Below are 20,114 nucleotides of genomic sequence, written 5' to 3' on the forward strand. Positions count from 1 at the left end.
AATTTGGGGGTTAAAATCTATGTTAGCAGCTTCTAGGAAACATAAACTCCTAGGTTTGCTATAATTGTGTGATAATTCATAGCAAAGTGTTTTGTTTTTTTTTTTAATCTACACTATCTAAATAACTGAATTATCTGAGAGTATAAAAATGATTCTTTATGTGTTAATAAACCCATCCCAGTTCAAAGCCTTTTATTAAACTTTTTTAAAAGCACGTATTGGAGTAAGTCTACTTCATTTGGCAGAGTTTATTCATTTATTTTTGCTTTTGAATTAGTAAATGTGGCCATCCTTGCTTTCAGACTTTGGTACCAAAAAATGACAGAGAGAACCCCAAAATTCAAATTATCGCCTCAGCCCATAATTCAAGTGTTGGGGGGAAAAAGTCAGGCTTCGACTTGTAAATTCTATTTGGTATATGCCACACTCATAATCCAAAGTAATTGGTGAAGACAAACTTACATCTGCTTGGAAGAGGTAGAGTTGAGGAAGCACTCCCTATCCGCCAAGTTTATTAAATGATTTAGTTTCACGGTTTTTTGATTAATTAACTTACATTTGAAGCAGGAAAAAAGCCTGGCATACCTGCTGTGTATTTCTTCAAACATTTTAAAGTATCCTTGTGGTTTAAATTTCCTTACCAAAGTTGCAGATGGTATATAACATTTAGGTAACTAACATGCATTCTCACATAATATAAATACATATGAAATAGCCGTTCACGAGCTACATAAAGGAAAATGTAATATTTGAGAGTGTGGCCGGAAGCACAACTGTAAAAATAACCATGGTGTTGTTTGGAGCCATAAGACTTAATCCTTTCACTTTTGAAATAAAGAGAAAGAACAGCGTTTAATGTTTGTTGACATAACTTGAACTCTGAAACCCAAACCATTTTATTTTAAAATGCTTAATTTACCATAGTCAGCAAAACACCCAAAGCAGAGCAATGTGTATTTCCAGAGTACTGGGTGAGTTTCCCCTCCGACCCAGAATATATCCATTTAGTGCTGTATTTATCATATGCAGTTCTCTTGGCAGGAAGAAAAGCTATTCAGCAAAACATAAAAAAGCTCTTAGTAGGAAAGCAATTCATTTTGTAGTTAGCTGGGTTTTACAAATACTAAAATATCACATTGAGGGTCTGTTTTAATAAGGTTGATGTATGAGAGCTGGGAGTTTTATAGAGACAACCATAATTTTCTTTTTTTTCTGGTGAGGTAGTCACATTTCTTTCAACATTCAAAAGCACGAATAGATATCTCAATACAGGAAACACCATGTCAACCATAATTTTGAGTCAAGGTCAGCACTGTTTTATCATTCCCAAATTTGTTCTTTAAAAACATTTCCGTGATTTGAAGACTGTTTTACTTCCTTGACAGCCTTAGAGGTTTATCACAAACCTGAGTGTACAGAAAACCAAGCTTTTTCATTCATGGACTGCACTCTTCTCATTCTCCAAAGGCATGTGATGAGAACAGGCTCTTCGGGAACAGATGAAGCTACTTTGGGGATTAAAACACAAATCAAATCCCTATGAGCCCAGATGCAAGTCTTTTTGCAAATGTATGACGATGTTTCTCTACAAAGACATCAGTTACTTTTTTCTAAAAACAAACTCCAAGCAAACCAGAGTTGTCATTTTTCTCTAAAAACCCGGGTTAAGGGAGAAATGATAGGCTAACACACACACACACACGCTATTTATTTTTTCATTTTTAAAAATAAGCCACTGGAATTGTGAATCCTTTAAAGAAAAAAATAGCTTTCTTATTGATTAGCCTCCATTATTCCCCACCTGACAGAATCTCTAGGGCTGCCCTCAGGAAACAGCTGACTTGAGCATTGCTGGTTTGTTTAAACTTTTTAAAAGATTAACAGGACTGACTTAAAAGAAGGATATTTCATTTTTACCTTTTATTTTTAATGAAGTCATGTACTAACTTTTTTAAAATAAAACTTGGCACAGAGTAGGTTCTTGTCTTTTTTAAAAATATCTATGGCTGTGCTGGGTCTTAGTTGTGGCATGCAGGATCTTTAGTTGAAGCATGTGGGATCTAGCTCCCCATCAGGAAATCGAACCCAGGCCCCCTGCACTGGGAGCTCGGGGTTCTTAGCCACTGGACCACCAGAGAAGGCCCTGACAGAGTAACTTTCTACATAGGCAAATATCCATTTGGGTCATCAGGAAAGTGCCAGGTTGGGGAGGTAGAGAGGGAGGGTTTCTGTAAGCAGATTCTCTCTATTGGTCTGTATAATGTTGGGGAAAACATTCCATGAATAATACAGAAAGTAGAACTGAGAAAACCATTTTTTTAGGGACCAAGATTACTTAGCGGACCAGAAACATAATTTGTTCTGAATAAAAAGACAACTCTTAAACATCTCAACACGTTGGAGAAAGTGGGTGGAAGAGTGGGTTGAACCCCTTCCCCTCTCTGGTGCCCCCCCTAGTTTGATGATGGCCTTGACCCTGGTTTGGAACGGTAGCTCCCGGGAGAAGCTCTCCTTTAAACCACTTGCTGGGGCTGCACAAGGGGGCACCGTTGAGGCTCCCCTTTTTCAGGTCTCTGCTCTGATTAAGAACAGCCACGAAGAGGTGGTTGGGACAGGCCTGCCTTTGCTCTCGGATGGCGCCCTCTCCCCTGGGGGCAGGGCCGAGAAGGTTCCTCAGACCCACCTAAGGTTCTGTGCCACCCAAAGGCAGTTCCTCACCTCTCCGCGTCTTCCCGCACTGGGCTGTGGGGCTCCCACTGGCTGTAGTACCACCACCGCCCCAGGGGCCCTGACTGATACCAGGTGCATTGATTCGCTAACCTGGCCTGTACTGTCGATATCTGAAAGAGGATCCGCCACCACTGCTCCAAAAGGTGGTAGCTTTTGGAACATTCTACACTACGGCCCATCTTCCGATGGGAGAGCAGGCCCAGGTCCTGAGGATCTCTGTCATCCCCTATCGTGACACTTGTGTTCGGGAGAACAGTCCAGAAGTTCTCAAGGTTAGGATCTGTGAGTCATCTCCAGGGACCTCTGTGGAAAGACCGTGACTGTGGTACTTTTCTGGGGAGGCCCATGCCTAAATGCAAAAAGCCAAGTCTGATCCAGCAGGAACATGGCCTCCAGGCCTGCGTGGGCTCTTCCCTGGGGTGTGTCTGGAAGTAGGTGGTGTGTGAATATCAGGGGAGCAGCCCTCAGGTCACGTGGCTCACTGGAGTGGTCCACCCCCTCCCAGAGGTCACTCAGCCAACCAGCAGCACCCACAAGTGGGAGCCATGGGGTTAACACAGTGACCCTGGACCAGACGCATTTCTGGCCATGTGAAGGAGGCCTGGCGGTGGTCCCAGGGGAAGGCCCTTGTTGGGGAGAGTTGTCCTTAATCAAAGGGAGCCCCCATGTTTCCCCTCTCAGCCCCTGAGGTCAGGGGCTGTCTGCTCTGGACGTCTCCTGGCTACCCATTCCCGAGGGCAGCAGGTCAAGTATGGGCCTGGCTCCGGTCTTATTTTTCTTTTTTTTTTTCCAAGATTTATTTATTTATTTAATTTATTTCTGGCCGTGCTGGGTCTTCATCGCTGTGTGCAGGCTTCTTGCTGCAGTAGCTTCTCTCCCTGTGGAGAACAGGCTCCAGAGCACCCGCTCAGTAGTCGTGGGCTTAGTCGCTCTGAGGCATGTGGGATCTTCCCAGACCAGGGATCAAACCTGTGTCCCCTGCATTGGCAAACAGTTTCTTAACCTCTGGACCACCAGCGAAGCCCCTTCAGTCTGATTTAAGGTACCTCCCGTGTGAAGGGTGCTGCCCAGACTGGGAGGGTCCCTCGATCCATGGTGCACCTTTTCCATCCTTCATTCCACTTCCTCCTGCTCGGGACTCTCCTGGCCCTGTTGGGAGACAGTTGAGCGCTGATTGAAAAAAGGCAAACGTTTCTGTCGGGGTCGGGGGTGGGGAGGGTGTGGGTTGTAAGCTGAGATCAAGGTCCTGCTTCCCCCTGGAGGGTGCACACCTGTGATACAACTTCACCTCCTCCCTCCCCACCTCCCCAAAGTCCTAGAGAAGATTCCTGACTCTTCCCCCTTTCCTTTCCATGGCAGGTGGAGCTCACGGGCAACAGCATTTATGAGTATATCCATCCTTCGGACCATGATGAGATGACGGCTGTCCTGGCAGCCCACCAGCCTCTTCACCATCATTTGCTCCAAGGTATTTCCTTCAGACGATAAGAAACCAGAATGAACTCCAAACGATGCTCTTTGTTATGACCTAAGGGCTTTGTTTCCCACGCTGCCCATCCAGGGTCCCTCCAGCAAACATGCAGCATCCACGGAGTAGGGGTTTGCTCTTATGCCTGTGTCCTTTAAAGCAATACTGCTGATCTCCTTTCATGTGCTGGAGACTGTGAGAGGTGCAGAGCAGGAGACAGAGAAAAGTGGTCCAAACCTTCCCTCCTAAGGTGCTCCTGGTTTAGAATGCCAACAACCCAGGTCTATCTCTGGGCTTCTTAACCACAGGGTCTGAGGATAAAACTAAGGGAGACCATGAAATTGCTTGAGATAATTACATCTATTCCCTATTTAGTTGAGATCTAGCGTTTCCTTTGCCTGTAGACTGTAGACAGCAAGCCATCTTAGTATCACTAATACCTGTGGCTTTGACTACAACAGAAATCACAGGTATTTTCACTTCATGTTATAGTTGCAGGTATTTAAACATACTGGTTATGCTCACCACTGCTTTGAAATTGCAGGAGTTGTGATTCTGTTGCAGGATCTTGTTATTTTATGTGTTAATAAAGTAGCACATTTATAGCCCACTGTGATAAGCACCCTTAGAATAGATGTGGTATGGCTGTTCCATGGACAGTGTGGAACCAGTCTTCACACAAAAGACTCCTTAATTTACAACTGCTACACATGCTAGGAAGACACAGAAAGACTTAATCTAAGGGCCCTGGCATTGTAATTCCTTCCCATGGTCCAATGAGACCAACCAGTATGCTGACCAATATGTCCCTTGTCTGCTTTGGGCTATGGAATTCCAACTCGGCCAAAATTCCACAGTGAGATAAAATGCCAAAGAAGAAGTGTCAAATGTGATGAGAATGGGGTAGCCAGCCACAGGGGGAAAGAAAATGGATTCCATTCTTACTGCTTCCTCCTGGGATGGGTCCTTCTAAGGCTAGGAGAGAACACAGACCAGCACTCTGTTTTAAAACCACTTGCAGATCCAGCTCTGCGACCCTCCTGTTTTAGCCCCAGAAATAGTCACCATGAGTCCACCAAGCATGGACACTGGTAAGCTGGTTTCTGAGATGAGATGGGGCCTTAATTGTAGCTGTGACCTCTGGTGCTTAAGTCCTTGGAAATGGTCTGGCTGCATAAATGAACAGGAATACGACTCTAAAGAAGTAATTTCTAACAAAATGAGAGCTAAAAGAGCACGCTGCTGCTGAATCTAGTGCTTTCGCTGTGCGGTGGTTTAAAGTTGGACAATGACCGCTGGAATCTCAAGAGAATCCCTCAGAAGGTTATGTTGTGTGTGTTTGTTTTAATTGAAGTATAGCTGGCTCACAATGTTAAGTTTCAGGTGACAGCAAAGCGATACGCTTTTATAGATATTCTTTGTCAGATTCTTTTTCACTACAGGCTTTTACAAGATATTGGATGTGTTATTGTTTTAAAAATTACAGTGAGTTGATTGCAGGGGAGTGGGCTTTCTGCCATTAGCTCGGGTTTCCTTTTACCTTCCATGCCTTTAAAAAGTGTTTGGACAATGACAGTAAATGAGAGTTGGGATTATGGCGAGACACATCCAGTTTCCCCGTGGGGTTCACGTCTGAGGTGAGCCAACAACACAGTGGGAGTGGGTCTGGGAGAGGTGGGGGCTGTGTGGGACTCATTTCCACAGCCAAGCAAGCGTTCAGGCTTTGAGGTTCACAAGCGGTTCGTTTTCTCCCCGATTTCTCATCTTCAGAGTTATTTTTTTGTGTCTGAACTGACCTCATTGTTTTATGGTAAGAAAACAATGAGACGTGGCGCTCTCCCCCAAACTGTATAATTTCTGGGGGTGATGTTCTTCAGACCTGAGCGCGGAACCGTGACAGACTGGCCGCCATGTTAAAGGGAAGCTCCCCGGCCCCAGCCTGAGGAATTATGGGTAAACGTGAAAGCCCCGCCCACTGGGGGAGCCGGCGCCTCTGAGGCGACTGGGAGGGGCGCAAGGCATTCCGTTCCCCGTGGTAACCTTTCTTTAAAAATTAATTTATTAACCACCACCAAATGCCTGTTTATTTAGAGTGGACTGACCTCGCTCTCACCCGGGGCGAGGACGCTCTACCGTCCGTGCCCAGAGAGCGGATGTCCGCTCAGTAAGGCGGAGGGTGTTTGCTCAGGTTGTTCGTCACCTCAGTCGTATCCGACTGTGAGACCCCATGGACTGTAGCCCGCCAGGCTCCTCCATCCATGGGATTTCCCAGGCAAGAATCCTGGAGTGGGTAGCCGTTTCCTTCTCCAGGAGATCATCCCAACGCAGGGATTGAACCCACGTCTCCTGCGTTGGCAGGTGGATTCTTTGCCACTGAGCCACATGGGAAGCCCGTTTTCTTGGGGGATGTCTGCATTTGCAATAGTAAGGTGGAGATTTGTGTGTGAGGGCTTGGAAGGGAATGAAGGAAAGGCTTGGGCAGCCAGAGAAGGAGTGGGTGGGGAGCGGGGTCCACCCAGTGCTGTAACTCAGGGTGAACGCTTTGATCAGGCCCAGTGGGTTCACTGGGCCGTGTGCCCAGTCCCATGTGGCTGGGCAGTCCTGGTGCCCATGGTCATGTGCACACTGATGGGAGGCACCCTGGGGCTGGCTCCCTCTGCCAAAGAAAAGCCTGCCCTTCTGAGTCCTGGTCAGATGCGGGAAGTCAGATGCTTCTAAGCTACCAGGCAGCACAGCACCAGCCCGAGGCCGGCCAAGGCAATTCTCCGGACACCAGGCCTCTCCATGGCTGCCAGAGGGACCACGGGCAGGTTGAACTGGGCAGGGTCCCTAGACAGAGATTCTCACCTTGGCCCCAGGCTGGTGTTTCTGAGGTTCTTGGTATGGCCTTGTTTCTGGAGCACATGGAAGCCACACAGGGCCAGGCTAGTCTCCTCAACCCACTGGAGGCCTGAAAGTGAAAGTGTTAGTCTCTCAGTCATGTCCGCCTGTTTATGACCCCATGGACTGTGTACCCCGCCAGACTCCTCTGTCCATGGTATTCTCCAGGCAGGATCCCTTCTCCAAGGGATCCTCCCAACCCAGGGATTGAACCTGGTTCTCCCGCATTGCAGGTGGGTTCTTTACCTTCTGAGCCACCACCCAGGGCCTCAGTTCAGTTCAGTCGCTCAGTCGTGTCCGACTCTTTGCAACCCCATGTGTCACAGCACGCCAGGCCTCCCTGTCCATCACCAACTCCCGGAGTTCACTCAGACTCACGTCCATTGAGTCGGTGATGCCATCCAGCCATCTCATCCTCTGTCATCCCCTTTTCCTCCTGCCCCCAATCTGTCCCAGCATCAGAGTCTTTTCCAATGAGTCAACTCCTCACATGAGGTGGCCAAAGTACTGGAGTTTCAGCTTTAGCATCAGTCCTTCCAAAGAACACCCAGGACTGATCTCCATTAGAATGGACTGGTTGGATCTCCTTGCAGTCCAAGGGACTTTTCCTGGTCACCAGCAAAAGTGCTCTGGCTGGGGGTCTGGGCGGCCCTGAGCGGAGGACTCTAGCTGCTGGATCCGGCCCTGAGGGTTTATTGAGAGCCTGGGGATGAAGTCAGGGAAAACGTTGTGGGACAGTTTGCCAATCTAACCTCCTACCTGCTTTCAGAGTATGAGATCGAGAGGTCATTCTTTCTTCGAATGAAGTGTGTCTTGGCGAAAAGAAACGCTGGCTTGACATGCAGTGGATACAAGGTACCCAGCCTCGGGGCTCACAGGTGGAGAGGGGGCGGTGGCGGGTCTTCACTGTGCTCTGTGTTCTGCTGCACATTCAGGAATATCTGCAGACAGGCAGGTGGGGAGACCTAAGCGTTCTATACCGCCTAATGTAGAACTTTCTAGGGACACCACTCATAGCAAATGCGAAAGCTGGCATTTTACAAGGATGTCCCAGGCAGGTTGGGTTGCGTTGAGACCAGGAATACATGGGGCTAAGGGTAATATTTGACTTGGCACCTGCAGGTTCTACTCTGCACGCAGGGCAGTCCCTCTAGAGTAGCCACATCTAGACTTTGTCCTGCTGCAGAGAAAAGGATCCTAAGCCCATCACTCTGGAGCGAAAGGTGGACAGGAGCCTTTTTATTTTTTCAGGTTTTTCACTTTGTGTTGGGGTGTAGCCAGTTAACAATGTTAAGATAGTTTCAGGTGAACCAGCAAAGTGACTCAGCCATTTGTATACATATATCCCTTCTCCCCCAGATTCCCCTCCCATCCAGGCTGCCACATGACATTGAGCAGAATTCCCTGTGTTGTACAGTAGGACCTTATTGGTTATCCATTTTAAATATGGCAGTGTGTACATGTCATCCCAAACTCCCTAACTATCCCTTCAGAAAGGAGCCTTTTTGCAGGAGAATTTGTATAAAAGGAGGGAGGGGTGAAGTGAAAAGAGAGGGGATGGTTTTGTGTCTTTGTCCTCTCTTTCTGGAATACCCTTCTCCCTTCCTCTCCATCCCAGGGTCTGCCTTTCCCCAGCCTCTCCTCAGCCCCCTCCTTTGAGGGGGCTCCTAGCTCCTCCCTTTGACCTTCACCTCAAGCTTATTTCATAATCTGGGCAATGAGTTTCATATCTGCTGTCCCAGAACCCCAGCCTCAGAGATGGGAGCCTGCAGCACTGCCCTACACACAGGAGCTATTCTTCTGGAGACTTGGGTCCTGGGTTGTTTTTGACTCTTACTACCCATCCAACTGGCTCATCTTAAGTAAAACCCATCACCCACCTTGTCCTCAATTTCCTCATCAGTAAAATGGGAGGATAGGTTTCATGGGTAAGGTTTGTTCCAGCTCCAAAGACTGAGTGCATTTGGGAATACTGGAGGAAAATTTTTGAAAAGAGAATATTTTAGCTGCTCAACACTACTGTTAGGATGATCTTGAGCCTTTCAAGATTTTACTGACTGTAACTTATGTAAATGCTTCCAATATTGAGGTTTAAAGCTGTGCACATGTTTCTGTTTGACATCTGCAACTCTACAAACACTTTCTTGTATACGGTTCTTGCCTAGAACAGTTGTTAATAGAAGGGTTTCTATATAGCCACTCTGAATTTTTGCTTATTGTTGTTGTGCAGTCGCTCAGTCATGTCTGACTCTCTGTGACCCCATGGACTGCAGCACACCAGGCTTCCCTGTCCTTCATTATCTCCCGGAGTTTGCTCAAACTCACGTCCATTGAGTTGGTAATGCCATCCGACTGTCTTCCTCTGTCACACCCTTCTCCTTCTGCCCTCTATCTTTCCAAGCATCAGGGTCTTTTCCAGTGACTTGACTCTTCACATCAGGTGCCCAAAGTATTGGAACTTCAGCTTCAGTATCAGTCCCAATGAATACTTGGTGTTGATTTCCTTTCGGATTGACTGGTTTGATCTCCTTGCTGTCCAAGGGACTCTCAAGAGTCTTCTCTAGCACCACAGTTCTAAAGCATCAATTCTTTGGCACTCAACCTTCCTTATGATCCAACTCTCACATCCCTACATGTACGTGAACGTGAAGTCGCTCAGTCGTGTCCAACTCTTTGCAACCCCATGGACTATAGCCTACCAGGCTCCTCTGTCCATGGGATTTTCCAAGCAATAGTACTGGAGTGGATTGCCATTTCCTTCTCCAAGGGATCTTCCCAACCCAGAGGTCGAACCTGGGTCTCCCGCATTGTAGACAGACGCTTTACCATCTGAGCCACCAGGGAAGTCCCTACACGACTACTGGAAAAACTATAGCTTTGACTATATGGACCTTTGTCAGCAAAGTGATGTCTCTGGTTTTTAATATGCTGCCTAGGTTTATCATAGCTTTTCTTCCAAGAAACAACCATCTTTTTTGCTTATTACCAGTAGATAAAATCTTAAATTATAAATAAGGTAAATAGGGACTTCCTTGATGGTCCAGTAGTTAAGAATCCATCTTCCAGGACAGGAGATGCAGGTTTGATCCCTGGTCAGGAAACTAAGTTCTCACACGCTGTGGGGCAACTAAACCGACATTCCACAACTAAGACCCAGCACAGCCAAATAAATAAATATTTCCAAAAAATAAATAAGGTAAAATTTAAAATGAGGACTTTTTGCACTGAAAGAATTCTTAATTTACTGGAGTGATATAGTTTGTCAAATGATATCAATGTCAAGTTAACAGTTGCCAAGTTCATCCTCATCAGGGGGTGATAAGCATAAGAATCATTACTGAAGTAAACATTATGGAACAAAAAGTTCAGTTCAGTTGCTAAGGTTATGTCCAACTCTTTGCAACCCCATGGACTACAGTACACCAGGCTTCCCTCTCCATCACCAACTCCCAGAGCTTGCTCAAACTCATGTCCATCAAGTCAGTGATGCCATCCAACCATCTCGTTCTCTGTCATCCCCTTCTCCTCCCGCCTTCAGTCTTTCCCAGAATCAGGATCTTTTCCAATGAGTCAGTTCTCATCAGGTGGTCAAAGTATTGGAACTTCAGCTTCAGCATCAGTCCTTCCAATAATATTCAAGACTGATTTCCTTTAGGATGGACTGGTTGGATCTCCTTGCAGTCCAAGGGATTCTCAAGAGTCTTCTCCAACACCACAGTTCAAAAGCATCAATTCTTTGGCACTCAGCTTTCTTTATAGTCCAACTCTCACATCCATACTTGACTACTGGAGAAACCATAGCTTCCCAAAATGTCTTTGTGTGCCATCTAATTGCAACTTGGCCCTGAGTTAAAGTGAAAGTGCTAGACACTCAGTCGTGTCTGACTCTGCAACTCCATGGACTGTAGTCTGCCATGCTCCTCTGTTCATGGACTTCTCCAGGTGAGAATACTGGAGTGAGTTGCCATTTCCTTCTCCAGGGGATCTTCCTGACCCAGGGATCAAACCCGGGTCTTCTGCATTGCAGGTGGATTCTTTATCATCTGAGCCACAGGGGAAGCCTGTTAATTATGCCTAAATCCATTTTGCAGTACGTTAGAATCCCCTCTTGTGGAGTTACCTAAGCATAGTCAATTACATAAGACAAACCTTATATTTAATTATGATATTACCTCCTAAGAAAGAAGCAGAGTTCATTTCTTCCAAGCAGTGAATCGGGCATCTGTCAGCATGTTGGCCACGGGGCTCAGTAGTGGCTGGGCTTGGGGATATTCCAGCTCATTCCAGAAAGCAAGCAGGACCAGTCAGGAAGGTATGAGGCTGACCCTGTCTCTCTTTCCCAGGTCATCCATTGCAGCGGCTACCTGAAGATCAGGCAGTATATGCTGGACATGTCCCTGTACGACTCGTGCTACCAGATCGTGGGGCTGGTGGCTGTGGGCCAGTCGCTGCCCCCCAGCGCCATCACCGAGATCAAGCTGCATAGCAACATGTTCATGTTCAGGGCCAGCCTCGACCTGAAGCTGATATTCTTGGATTCCAGGTGAGTCTGGCACCTGCTGCAGCAAAGTTCCAGAAGATTCTGATGGTGGAAACCGGACCCTGGAAGCTACACTATTAAACCAAAATGTAACAAGCAGGAAGCCGTACTCAGAATGCGAATTAGAAAGAGATTTAGTGAAAAGAAGTCAAGAATTGAAAGAATTAGTATCAACCTTAATATTCAGGAGTGACTGGCTTCTCCAGCTTATAGGTACTTGTTTTTTTGTTTATATTTCCATTATCTCACTGGAGTTTGAACTGGAAGTACGTGTTGTAGGCAACAGCCTTTTCTGCAGGCCCATGATGTCCGGATTCTGCCTCATATCTCCGTCAAGTTGGTAGGACATTAAAACAAACAGAAAGTTTCCACTCTGAGTGGTGTGTGTTGCGGGAGGCCTTCCAGCGCCAACTGGCAGGAAGCCAGGCTCTGACGGTCACCACAGGACGGGGCAGCAGGCAGAGAGGTGGCCTTTCCCCGGGGGAGAGCTGTGGGCTCAGCTCCACAGGCAGCTTTCGGGGCCTGGGCTGGGAGGCCACCTCCAGTGGATGGGGAGGGGGCGCTGCAGCCCCAGACTGTTTGCCACTGGGCAAAGCCCAGGGATTTGAGAATCTCTTCTCAGAGAGAGGAGGGAATGTGGACGGGGCAGAGGCACTGACCTGTTGTCTTGCTCGGCCTGGGGGAGCCTGCTGGCAGGGGGAGGCCTGAGGGGGACACTCCCTGGGCTTCCGTTTTCTTCATTCACTCGGCTGCCCACAGGGCTGTAAAGGAAAGATGAAACTAGATGGTAGATGGGAAGTGTTTGTAAAAGGATAAAACCTGATATACCTGCAAGGTGAGTCATCTTGCTTCCTGGCCTTTTAGATACCTCGGCTGTACAGACAGGAACAAGTGGTCAGAGACCCCACTCCTGACTTTTGGTGTGTGTAGCTGAGCTTTCTTGGAGAAAAATTAATATATATGTATATACACTTACGGCAGTAGTGTGTGTGTGTGTGTGTGTGTATATGCACATATGGTAATAGTGGTGAAGAACCCTCCTGCCCATGCAGGAGACATAAGAGATATGGGTTCAATCCCTGGATCGGGAAGATCCCCTGGAGGAGGGCATGGCAACCCACTGTAGTATTCTTATCTGGAGAATCCCATGGACAGAGGAGCCTGGCAGGTGACAGTCCATAGGGTTGCAGAGTCAGACCCAACTGAAGTGACTTAGGAAGCAGGCCTGCACATATATGTATGTGTATATAAATACACATATGTATAGCACATTTTCCCTGTATGTCTTGAAGCTAGGATTTATTGATTTTTTTCCACTTCTTTTTTAAAAAGATCTGTTAAAACTTACAGTAGTTGTAGTGCACGGGCTTAGTAGCCCTGAGACGTGTGGGATCTTCCCAAGCCAGGGATCGAACCCATGTCCCCTGCATTGGCAGGCAGATTCTTAACCACTGGACCACCAGGGAAGTCTTTTTTCCACTTTTAAAACATTGCAGTAAAATATACATAACATAAACTCGATCATTTTACCCATTCATGGAATAAAAGTAAACTTACTTGGCTAAGGATGGGAGATGAAGACATTAATTAGTTTAGTTAATCGTAAATGCATCTCAGAACCACTCGGAGGTAGAGGCATGGCAAGGCATGGCCTTACAAAGTCGTCATCATGCTCCCAGAAACTCTAAGCCAAAGAGGAAACATAACTCCTTAGGGGAAGGATGCTGGCCCGATGCTGCCCGGGGATGTTTCCCTGCAGTAAAGATGGGAGCACCTGCAGGGGAGGAGCCAGGCATGGGGTAGACAGCACCACCCACAGTGACAGAGCAGCTCTCTCCAGACTTAGGAACCACTTCTAAAAGGGACTTCTTCCCTGGTGGTCCGGTGATTAAGATTCCATGCTCCCAATGCAGGGGGCATGGATTCGATTCCTAGTTAAAAAACTAATATCCCCGCATGCTGCAAAACATAGCCAAACAGACCAAAAAAAAGTGGACTGCAAGAAAATCCACTGGCTGTGTTTATTATTGTAGAAATTTGGGAGAATATGACAGGTTTCTCCTTTGTTTTGTCTCCCACTTTTTCTTCAGCCATCCTGGGGAAAGCCTCTGAAGCTCAGTGAATTCTCTAGAAGAGGAAAGAGGGGTGTTTCCCCAGAGGAGAGAGTTCGGGTCTTCTCGAGCTGTTCCATCCACACAGCTCTGACACGGGAGGGACAAAGGGAAGGCTTTACGGAAGAGGGTGTGCAACCTTAGCTCAGAGGCCAGCTTCCTCCTGTAGGGACCTCAGATGCGAGTTTTCCTCTGCTTCGGGGTGGGCTGAAAGCAAGGTGGTCATGCCAAGGAAGACTTCCTGTCTCTATAGGAAGCTTCCTAGTACAAGGAAACTTCTAGCAAAGCCTTGAGGTGCTTCTGAACCCCAGCCACCCAGGAGGTCCTTAAGATGGTCTGAAATTTGCCGGGAAATTCTTCACACTCTGGCCTTCAGGCGGTTGTAGCAGTTGAAAGGCCACTGGGCCGGGGGACAGAGGAGCCGGCCCAGTGCTGGGTGGGCAGCAGAATGCCCTGGTAGTGTGACGTCAGTTCCTACATCCAAACCCCAGAAGCCACAGAGAGGGGTTGGCCTGAAGCCCAGCAGCTCCAAAGTCACAAGGGCCAGGGTGGTGGGCCTGGTGGAGGGGGCCCAGCCGCCCCCCACCCACCCACCCAGCATAATCCCAGAGAAAACTGAACTCGACAAAACCTGAAATTCGGTTCATAGGGGTTTTGTGGTATTTCACTTTGAAACTGTAGCTGGTGCTTTTGCTAAGGATGGGTGAACCCGACGATGTTTGGGGTTTGGCAAATCCCCCTGACAGGTCTTCAGACACTAGAGGGTTGGAAAAAACCAAGAAGGCATGCTGCCAAAGCCTTCCCTTCCCTTTAATTTTTTAAAGCCAGTGTGTACTTTGATGAGAAACTTAATACATGTGTTTCTGATTCATTTACACGTTCGGGACCATTGTTCTGAAACTACGTCTAACGGGTCTGGGAAGCCTCTTTCATCCCCACACGGTAAAGATGCCTGGTTTTCTTCTTGGGTGGGGGGGAGCCAGACGTCTCAATTTTCCTGCCACACAGAGGCAGACTCCGGTGGGGCCTGAAGTTCTAGGTGGCCCTCAGACAGGTCCCCTGGGCCCTGAGAGGCTCTGGCCTGTGCAAATTCCCTTTCTACCCACCTCGAGCCCCATCTCCTTCCTGCCCTGGAGGAACACCATGGAAATGTGTACACCAAATAGTGAATGATTCCAGGGAAATATGAGGCTCACAGAGATTTATGACCCGAAGCCCATGCAGAGCTCAACAGAAAGGGGAGCGGGTTAGGGAATGAAAGTGAGGTCAAATTTCCCCGTTTAATTTACAGCTAGCGTTTCAGATCTGGGCCAGCAGGGCCCCCAGTCCGTGCCACCCTCAGTCCCCACTTATTTCTCACCGTGGCCTCACCGCCCTTGGAATCTCCTCTTGTCCCCTTCTTTCATCTGTTCTTGAGTATCTGTCACCAAGATGTTGGGGCCACCTCCTCCTGGGACGTGGTTCCCAACACAGTTGCCCAAGGCCTGGGAGTCAATATCACGGCCACATGCAGTTCTTACCTGCGAGTGGAGCGATCCATGTGCTAGTGATGATGCCATCGTGGGAGCTGGGAACTACTCTTCTTCAAAGAGCTAAAGTGGGAAATCAGTATGCCTGAGGCTTAATGAAAATAAGAACAAAGTAGGGGCGTATAAGCACCAGGAGAGTGTTTTCATGTCCACAGTGAGCTTAAGGCTTGCTTTCAGTCACAACAGTTTGGGATATATGTTTTGCTATTTCTGGGGGCTCTAAGACAGTCCTCCATTGATAAAGAGGCCTCAGTGTCTCCATTATTCCCCATATCTCATCCATAGGAATCACCCCATCATAGCATTATCACCCTGAGACCAGCTGTGCCAGTTAACAGTGTCCACTGTGGACAGGAGGGTTACAGGTTTGCACATGCAATAGGCGAGATGTGAAATCAACCCAAGTATCCATCATTAGGTGAAAGGATAAACAAAATGTAGTGTCTACATAAAGTAGAATGTTATGCAACCATTAAAAGGAATGACATTCTGATAGATGCTACGGCAGGAATGAACCGTGAAAGCATGTTAAGTGAAAGAGAAGCCAGAAGCAAAAGGTCAAATATTATATCCCTCCTCTTAGATGAAATTTCTAGAGTAGACAAATTCACAGAGATAGAAAGTAGAAGAGAAATTGCCAGGGCCTTGGGGAGGGGAAGTGGGGAATCATTGTTTAATGGATACAGTTTCTGTTCTGGGTGGTGAAAAGTTCTGGAAGTGGAAGTGGTGATGGTCATTGTGAATTGTACCCTTTAATATGGTTAAAATTGTAAATTTTATGTTGTGCATATTTCAACTATGAGGATTTTTAAAGGATTCACAGTAATTTTTAAAACGTTCTCTTTCCCAAAAGCCCTAGCGAGAGGACATTTTCTCACCTTGGCAGCTTCTCCTGATATTAGTAACAAGTTCACTCTTTTTAAAAAAAAAAACATATATATTTATTTATTAATGTATTTATCCATTTGGCTGCACCAGGTCTTAGTTGTGGCATGTGGGATCTAGTTCCCTGACCACAGATGGAACCCAGGCCCCTTGCATTGGGAGTGCAGTGTTTAGCCACTGGACCATGAGGGAAGTCCCAAGAAGTTCACTGTTAAACATCCTCTGATAAGCTTTACCCTGAAAAGGGATACAGTCTTCAGTTCAGTTCAGTTGCTCAGTCATGTCTGACTCTTTGCGACCCCATGAATCACAGCAGGCCAGGCCTCCCTGTCCATCACCAACTCCCGGAGTTCATTCAGACTCATGTCCATCGAGTCAGTGATGCCATCCAGCCATCTCATCCTCTGTCGTCCCCTTCTCCTCTTGCCCCCAATCCCTCCCAGCATCAGAGTCTTTTCCAATGAGTCAACTCTTCGCATGAGGTGGCCAAAGTACTGGAGTTTCAGCTTTAGCATCATTCCTTCCAAAGAAATCCCAGGGCTGATCTCCTTCAGAATGGACTGGTTGGATCTCCTTGCAGTCCAAGGGACTCTCAAGAGCCTTCTCCAACACCACAGTTCAAAAGCATCAATTCTTCAGGGCTCAGCTTTCTTCACAGTCCAACTCTCACATCCATACATGACCACTGGAAAAACCATAGCGTTGACTAGACGGACCTTTGTTGGCAAAGTAATGTCTCTGCTTTTCAATATGCTATCTAGGTGGGTCATAACTTTCCTTCCAAGGAGTAAGCGTCTTTTAATTTCATGGCTGCAGTCACCATCTGTAGTGATTTTGGAGCCCAGAAAAATAAAGTCTGACACTATTTCCAGTTTCCCCTTCTATTTCCCATGAAGTGGTGGGACCAGATGCCATGATCTTCGTTTTCTGAATGTTGATCTTTAAGCCAACTTTTTCACTCTGCTCTTTCACTTTCATCAAGAGGCTTTTGGGTTCCTCTTCACTTTCTGCCACAGGGGTGGTGTCATCTGCATATCTGAGGTTATTGATATTTCTCCCGGCAATCTTGATTCCAGCTTGTGCTTCTTCCAGCCTAGCGTTTCTCATGATGTACTCTGCATATAAATTAAATAAGCAGGGTGACAATATGCAGCCTTGACATACTCCTTTTCCTATTTGGAACCAGTCTGTTGTTCCATGTCCAGTTCTAACTGTTGCTTCCTGACCTGCATATAGGTTTCTTAAGAGGCAGGTCAGGTGGTCTGGTATTCCCATCTCTTTCAGAATTTTCCACAGTTTATTGTGATCCACACAAAGGCTTTGGCATAGTCAGTAAAGCAGAAATATATGTTTTTCTGGAATTCTCTTGCTTTTTCGATGATCCAGCATATGTTGGCAATTTGATCTCTGGTTCCTCTGCCTTTTCTAAAACCAGCTTGAACATCTGGAAGTTCACGGTTCACGTATTGCTGAAGCCTGACTTGGAGAATTTTGAGCATTACTTTTCTAGCGTGTGAGATGAGTGCAATTGTGCAGTAGTTTGAGCATTCTTTGGCATTGCCTTTCTTTGGGATTAGAATGAAAACTGACCTTTTCCAGTCCTGTGGCCACTGCTGAGTTTTGATACAGTTTTAAGTCATTCCAAAATTTTTTTTTTTTTTTAGCACCTCCTGCAGTTGCTTGCTTAAGACTATTATTGAAACTCTTAAATATCCCACAGATTTCATAAAATAAGTCCTTTTTATAATTTTATTTATTTTTATTTTTGTCTGCTCTGGGTCTTTGTTGCTGCATGGGCTTTGCTCTCGTTGTGGCAAGTGGGAGCTGGTCTTCACTGTGGTGCACGGGCTTGGGCTCCAGGCATGCAGGCTTCAGTCCCTGCGGCTCTCAAACTCTAGTGCACAGGCTCAACAGTTGTGGCGCACAGGCTTAGTTTCTCAGAGACATGTGGGACCTTCCCACATGGGACCAGGGATTGAACCCATGTCTCCTACCTTGGCAGGCAGATTGCTATCCACTGAGCCACCAGCAAAGCCCCCAAACCTTCTTCTAACTAGTGGTTTCAGAAGGACATTCCTGCTCATGAAGAGTGTGGCGTCCTGCAGCAGGCTGGGGTTCACAGACTTTCTTCTTGTAAAAAAGATCATACTTAGTTTCCAACATCAACAACTCCACCAAGCCGTTTCTCATCTGATTCGTTGGCAAAACCGACATTACTGTAAATGAAAGGCAATCTCAGGGCTGTATAACTCACCAGGAGCTGCCGTCCTTCCCTAGGGTGACAGAGCTGACCGGGTACGAGCCTCAGGACCTGATTGAGAAGACCCTGTACCATCACGTGCACGGCTGTGACGTCTTCCACCTCCGCTACGCGCACCACCTCCGTGAGTACCAGGTCACCCTGGCCGGGAGCCCTGGCAGCCGGGAAGGAGCGCCACACAGTGGGGACGGTACCCGGGCGGCCAGGAGGGGGCGCCACAGAGTCCGGACGGCACCTTGGCAGCCAGGAGGGGGCGCCACAGAGTCCGGACGGTGCCCTGGTTTGCTGCAGCGACTCCCCATCCCGTACACACGGCTCTGAGGCCTCAGATCTGTCTCTGGGCAGCCCTGGATTTCAGCACAGCCCCTTGTCAGCTCTCAAACATCTAAGGAAACCCTGGCAGGTGTGGGATGGCTGCTGGAGTCTAGATTATGGATGTGGAATCTCAATTGCTCTGGATGGCCATCTGGATGCCAGTTATGGATAACAACCAAAGCAGAAGAACTGATCATTTACAGGGAACTTACTACCATCCAGCTCTAGTTTAAGGGATTACATACGTTACCAAGCCAGTGAGGGAGGTTCTTATGTGCGTGATCCTCCTTTTACTGTTGAGAACACCGAGGTTCAGAGAGGTTGCCCATGGTCACACAGCAAGGAGGGGGCAGAGCTGGGTGCTGAATCCAGCAAATTTGGTCTCCAATGGCTGGGAAGCTCAGGGAGACCACAGGTTCCTAGGATGGGAGAAATTCACATGGAAAGAGAAAATAAACAGTACTCCATTTGCAAATGGAGGCGGTTTGGGGACCATACAATAGGAGGGTGGGGGTGCTAGTCACTGAAATGTCTAGACAAGTATCGCTTTCTTTTCTAGAATCCAAATTGAGGCAGCAGATAACTGGGATGGAGTAGAATACCTCATCCTCCCAGCGTCTAGCCCTGCCACACTGATGGCCGGTTCAGGGGTGCTTGTTCATGGGGTGCAGAGGGCTGGGGAAGCCGGAGCTGCTGGGACACGGCCCCGATGGCACATCCTGCTTCTTGCTGTGTGAGGAGGACTGAGAGGCGTCAGAGGACAGGTTGCTGGGGTGGGCTGGAGGTGGACGGTGGGTCTAGGGGCTCCCTGGCCATTTGGTGACAGCTGGGACCTGGTCAGCCCGGCAGTTGCTAGGGTGTCGCTGTTCTTTTGTCCTGAGTCACTCAGGGCAGAGACGCATGACGACTGGGACATTGGCTGGGCAGACCCGTCGCTTCTTCCTGTTCCTTGTAAGTCACGTGGAAAGAACTCTCCCTGCTCAGAGACACGGAACTGTGAGCAGCCTTTTCTTTATTTTAGTACAAATGGCCAATCATGCTCTCGTATAAACACCCCTGATCTTAAAGCCTGGCTTGGTAGGAAGCAGCTGCCTAATATTGGGATGGGTTTTTAGGTCGGAGTCACTGATTCAGGAGCCAGATGGCTTCCTTGTGCAAACAGGGTGGGAAGTGTCCATTACAGAATGAGATCTTTGAGGGCCTGAATGGGCAGGCGGTAGAGGGGAGCAGTGGGGAGCATGTGCTCTGGAGTAAGGAGAGTGGACTGGGACGTGGAATACGGTGTGCACCACGGAGCAGTCTAGAAGGGAAGACAGGCTGGGGGCAGGGGATCAAATGGAAGCGTTCACACCTCCACACACCCCCCTACCACTGTTGGGATATCCGAGGGGAAGCC

The 20,114-nt window shown here is 47.7% G+C and overlaps 1 protein-coding gene across 1 annotated transcript in view; it reads left to right on the forward strand.

The window, feature by feature from the left end:
- SIM2 (SIM bHLH transcription factor 2) overlaps positions 1 to 20,114 on the forward strand; it is a 51,255-nt gene that overhangs the window by 15,190 nt on the left and 15,951 nt on the right. Inside the window, exons 4-7 of the mRNA XM_055570403.1 lie at positions 4,090 to 4,198; positions 7,848 to 7,933; positions 11,422 to 11,621; positions 18,421 to 18,527. Of these exons, the coding sequence (XP_055426378.1) occupies positions 4,090 to 4,198; positions 7,848 to 7,933; positions 11,422 to 11,621; positions 18,421 to 18,527 (502 nt within the window). The remainder of the gene's footprint in view (positions 1 to 4,089; positions 4,199 to 7,847; positions 7,934 to 11,421; positions 11,622 to 18,420; positions 18,528 to 20,114) is intronic.

Source organism: Bubalus kerabau, chromosome 2 (assembly GCF_029407905.1).
Source record: "Bubalus kerabau isolate K-KA32 ecotype Philippines breed swamp buffalo chromosome 2, PCC_UOA_SB_1v2, whole genome shotgun sequence".
In the NCBI taxonomy this organism is placed as follows: domain Eukaryota; kingdom Metazoa; phylum Chordata; class Mammalia; order Artiodactyla; family Bovidae; genus Bubalus; species Bubalus kerabau.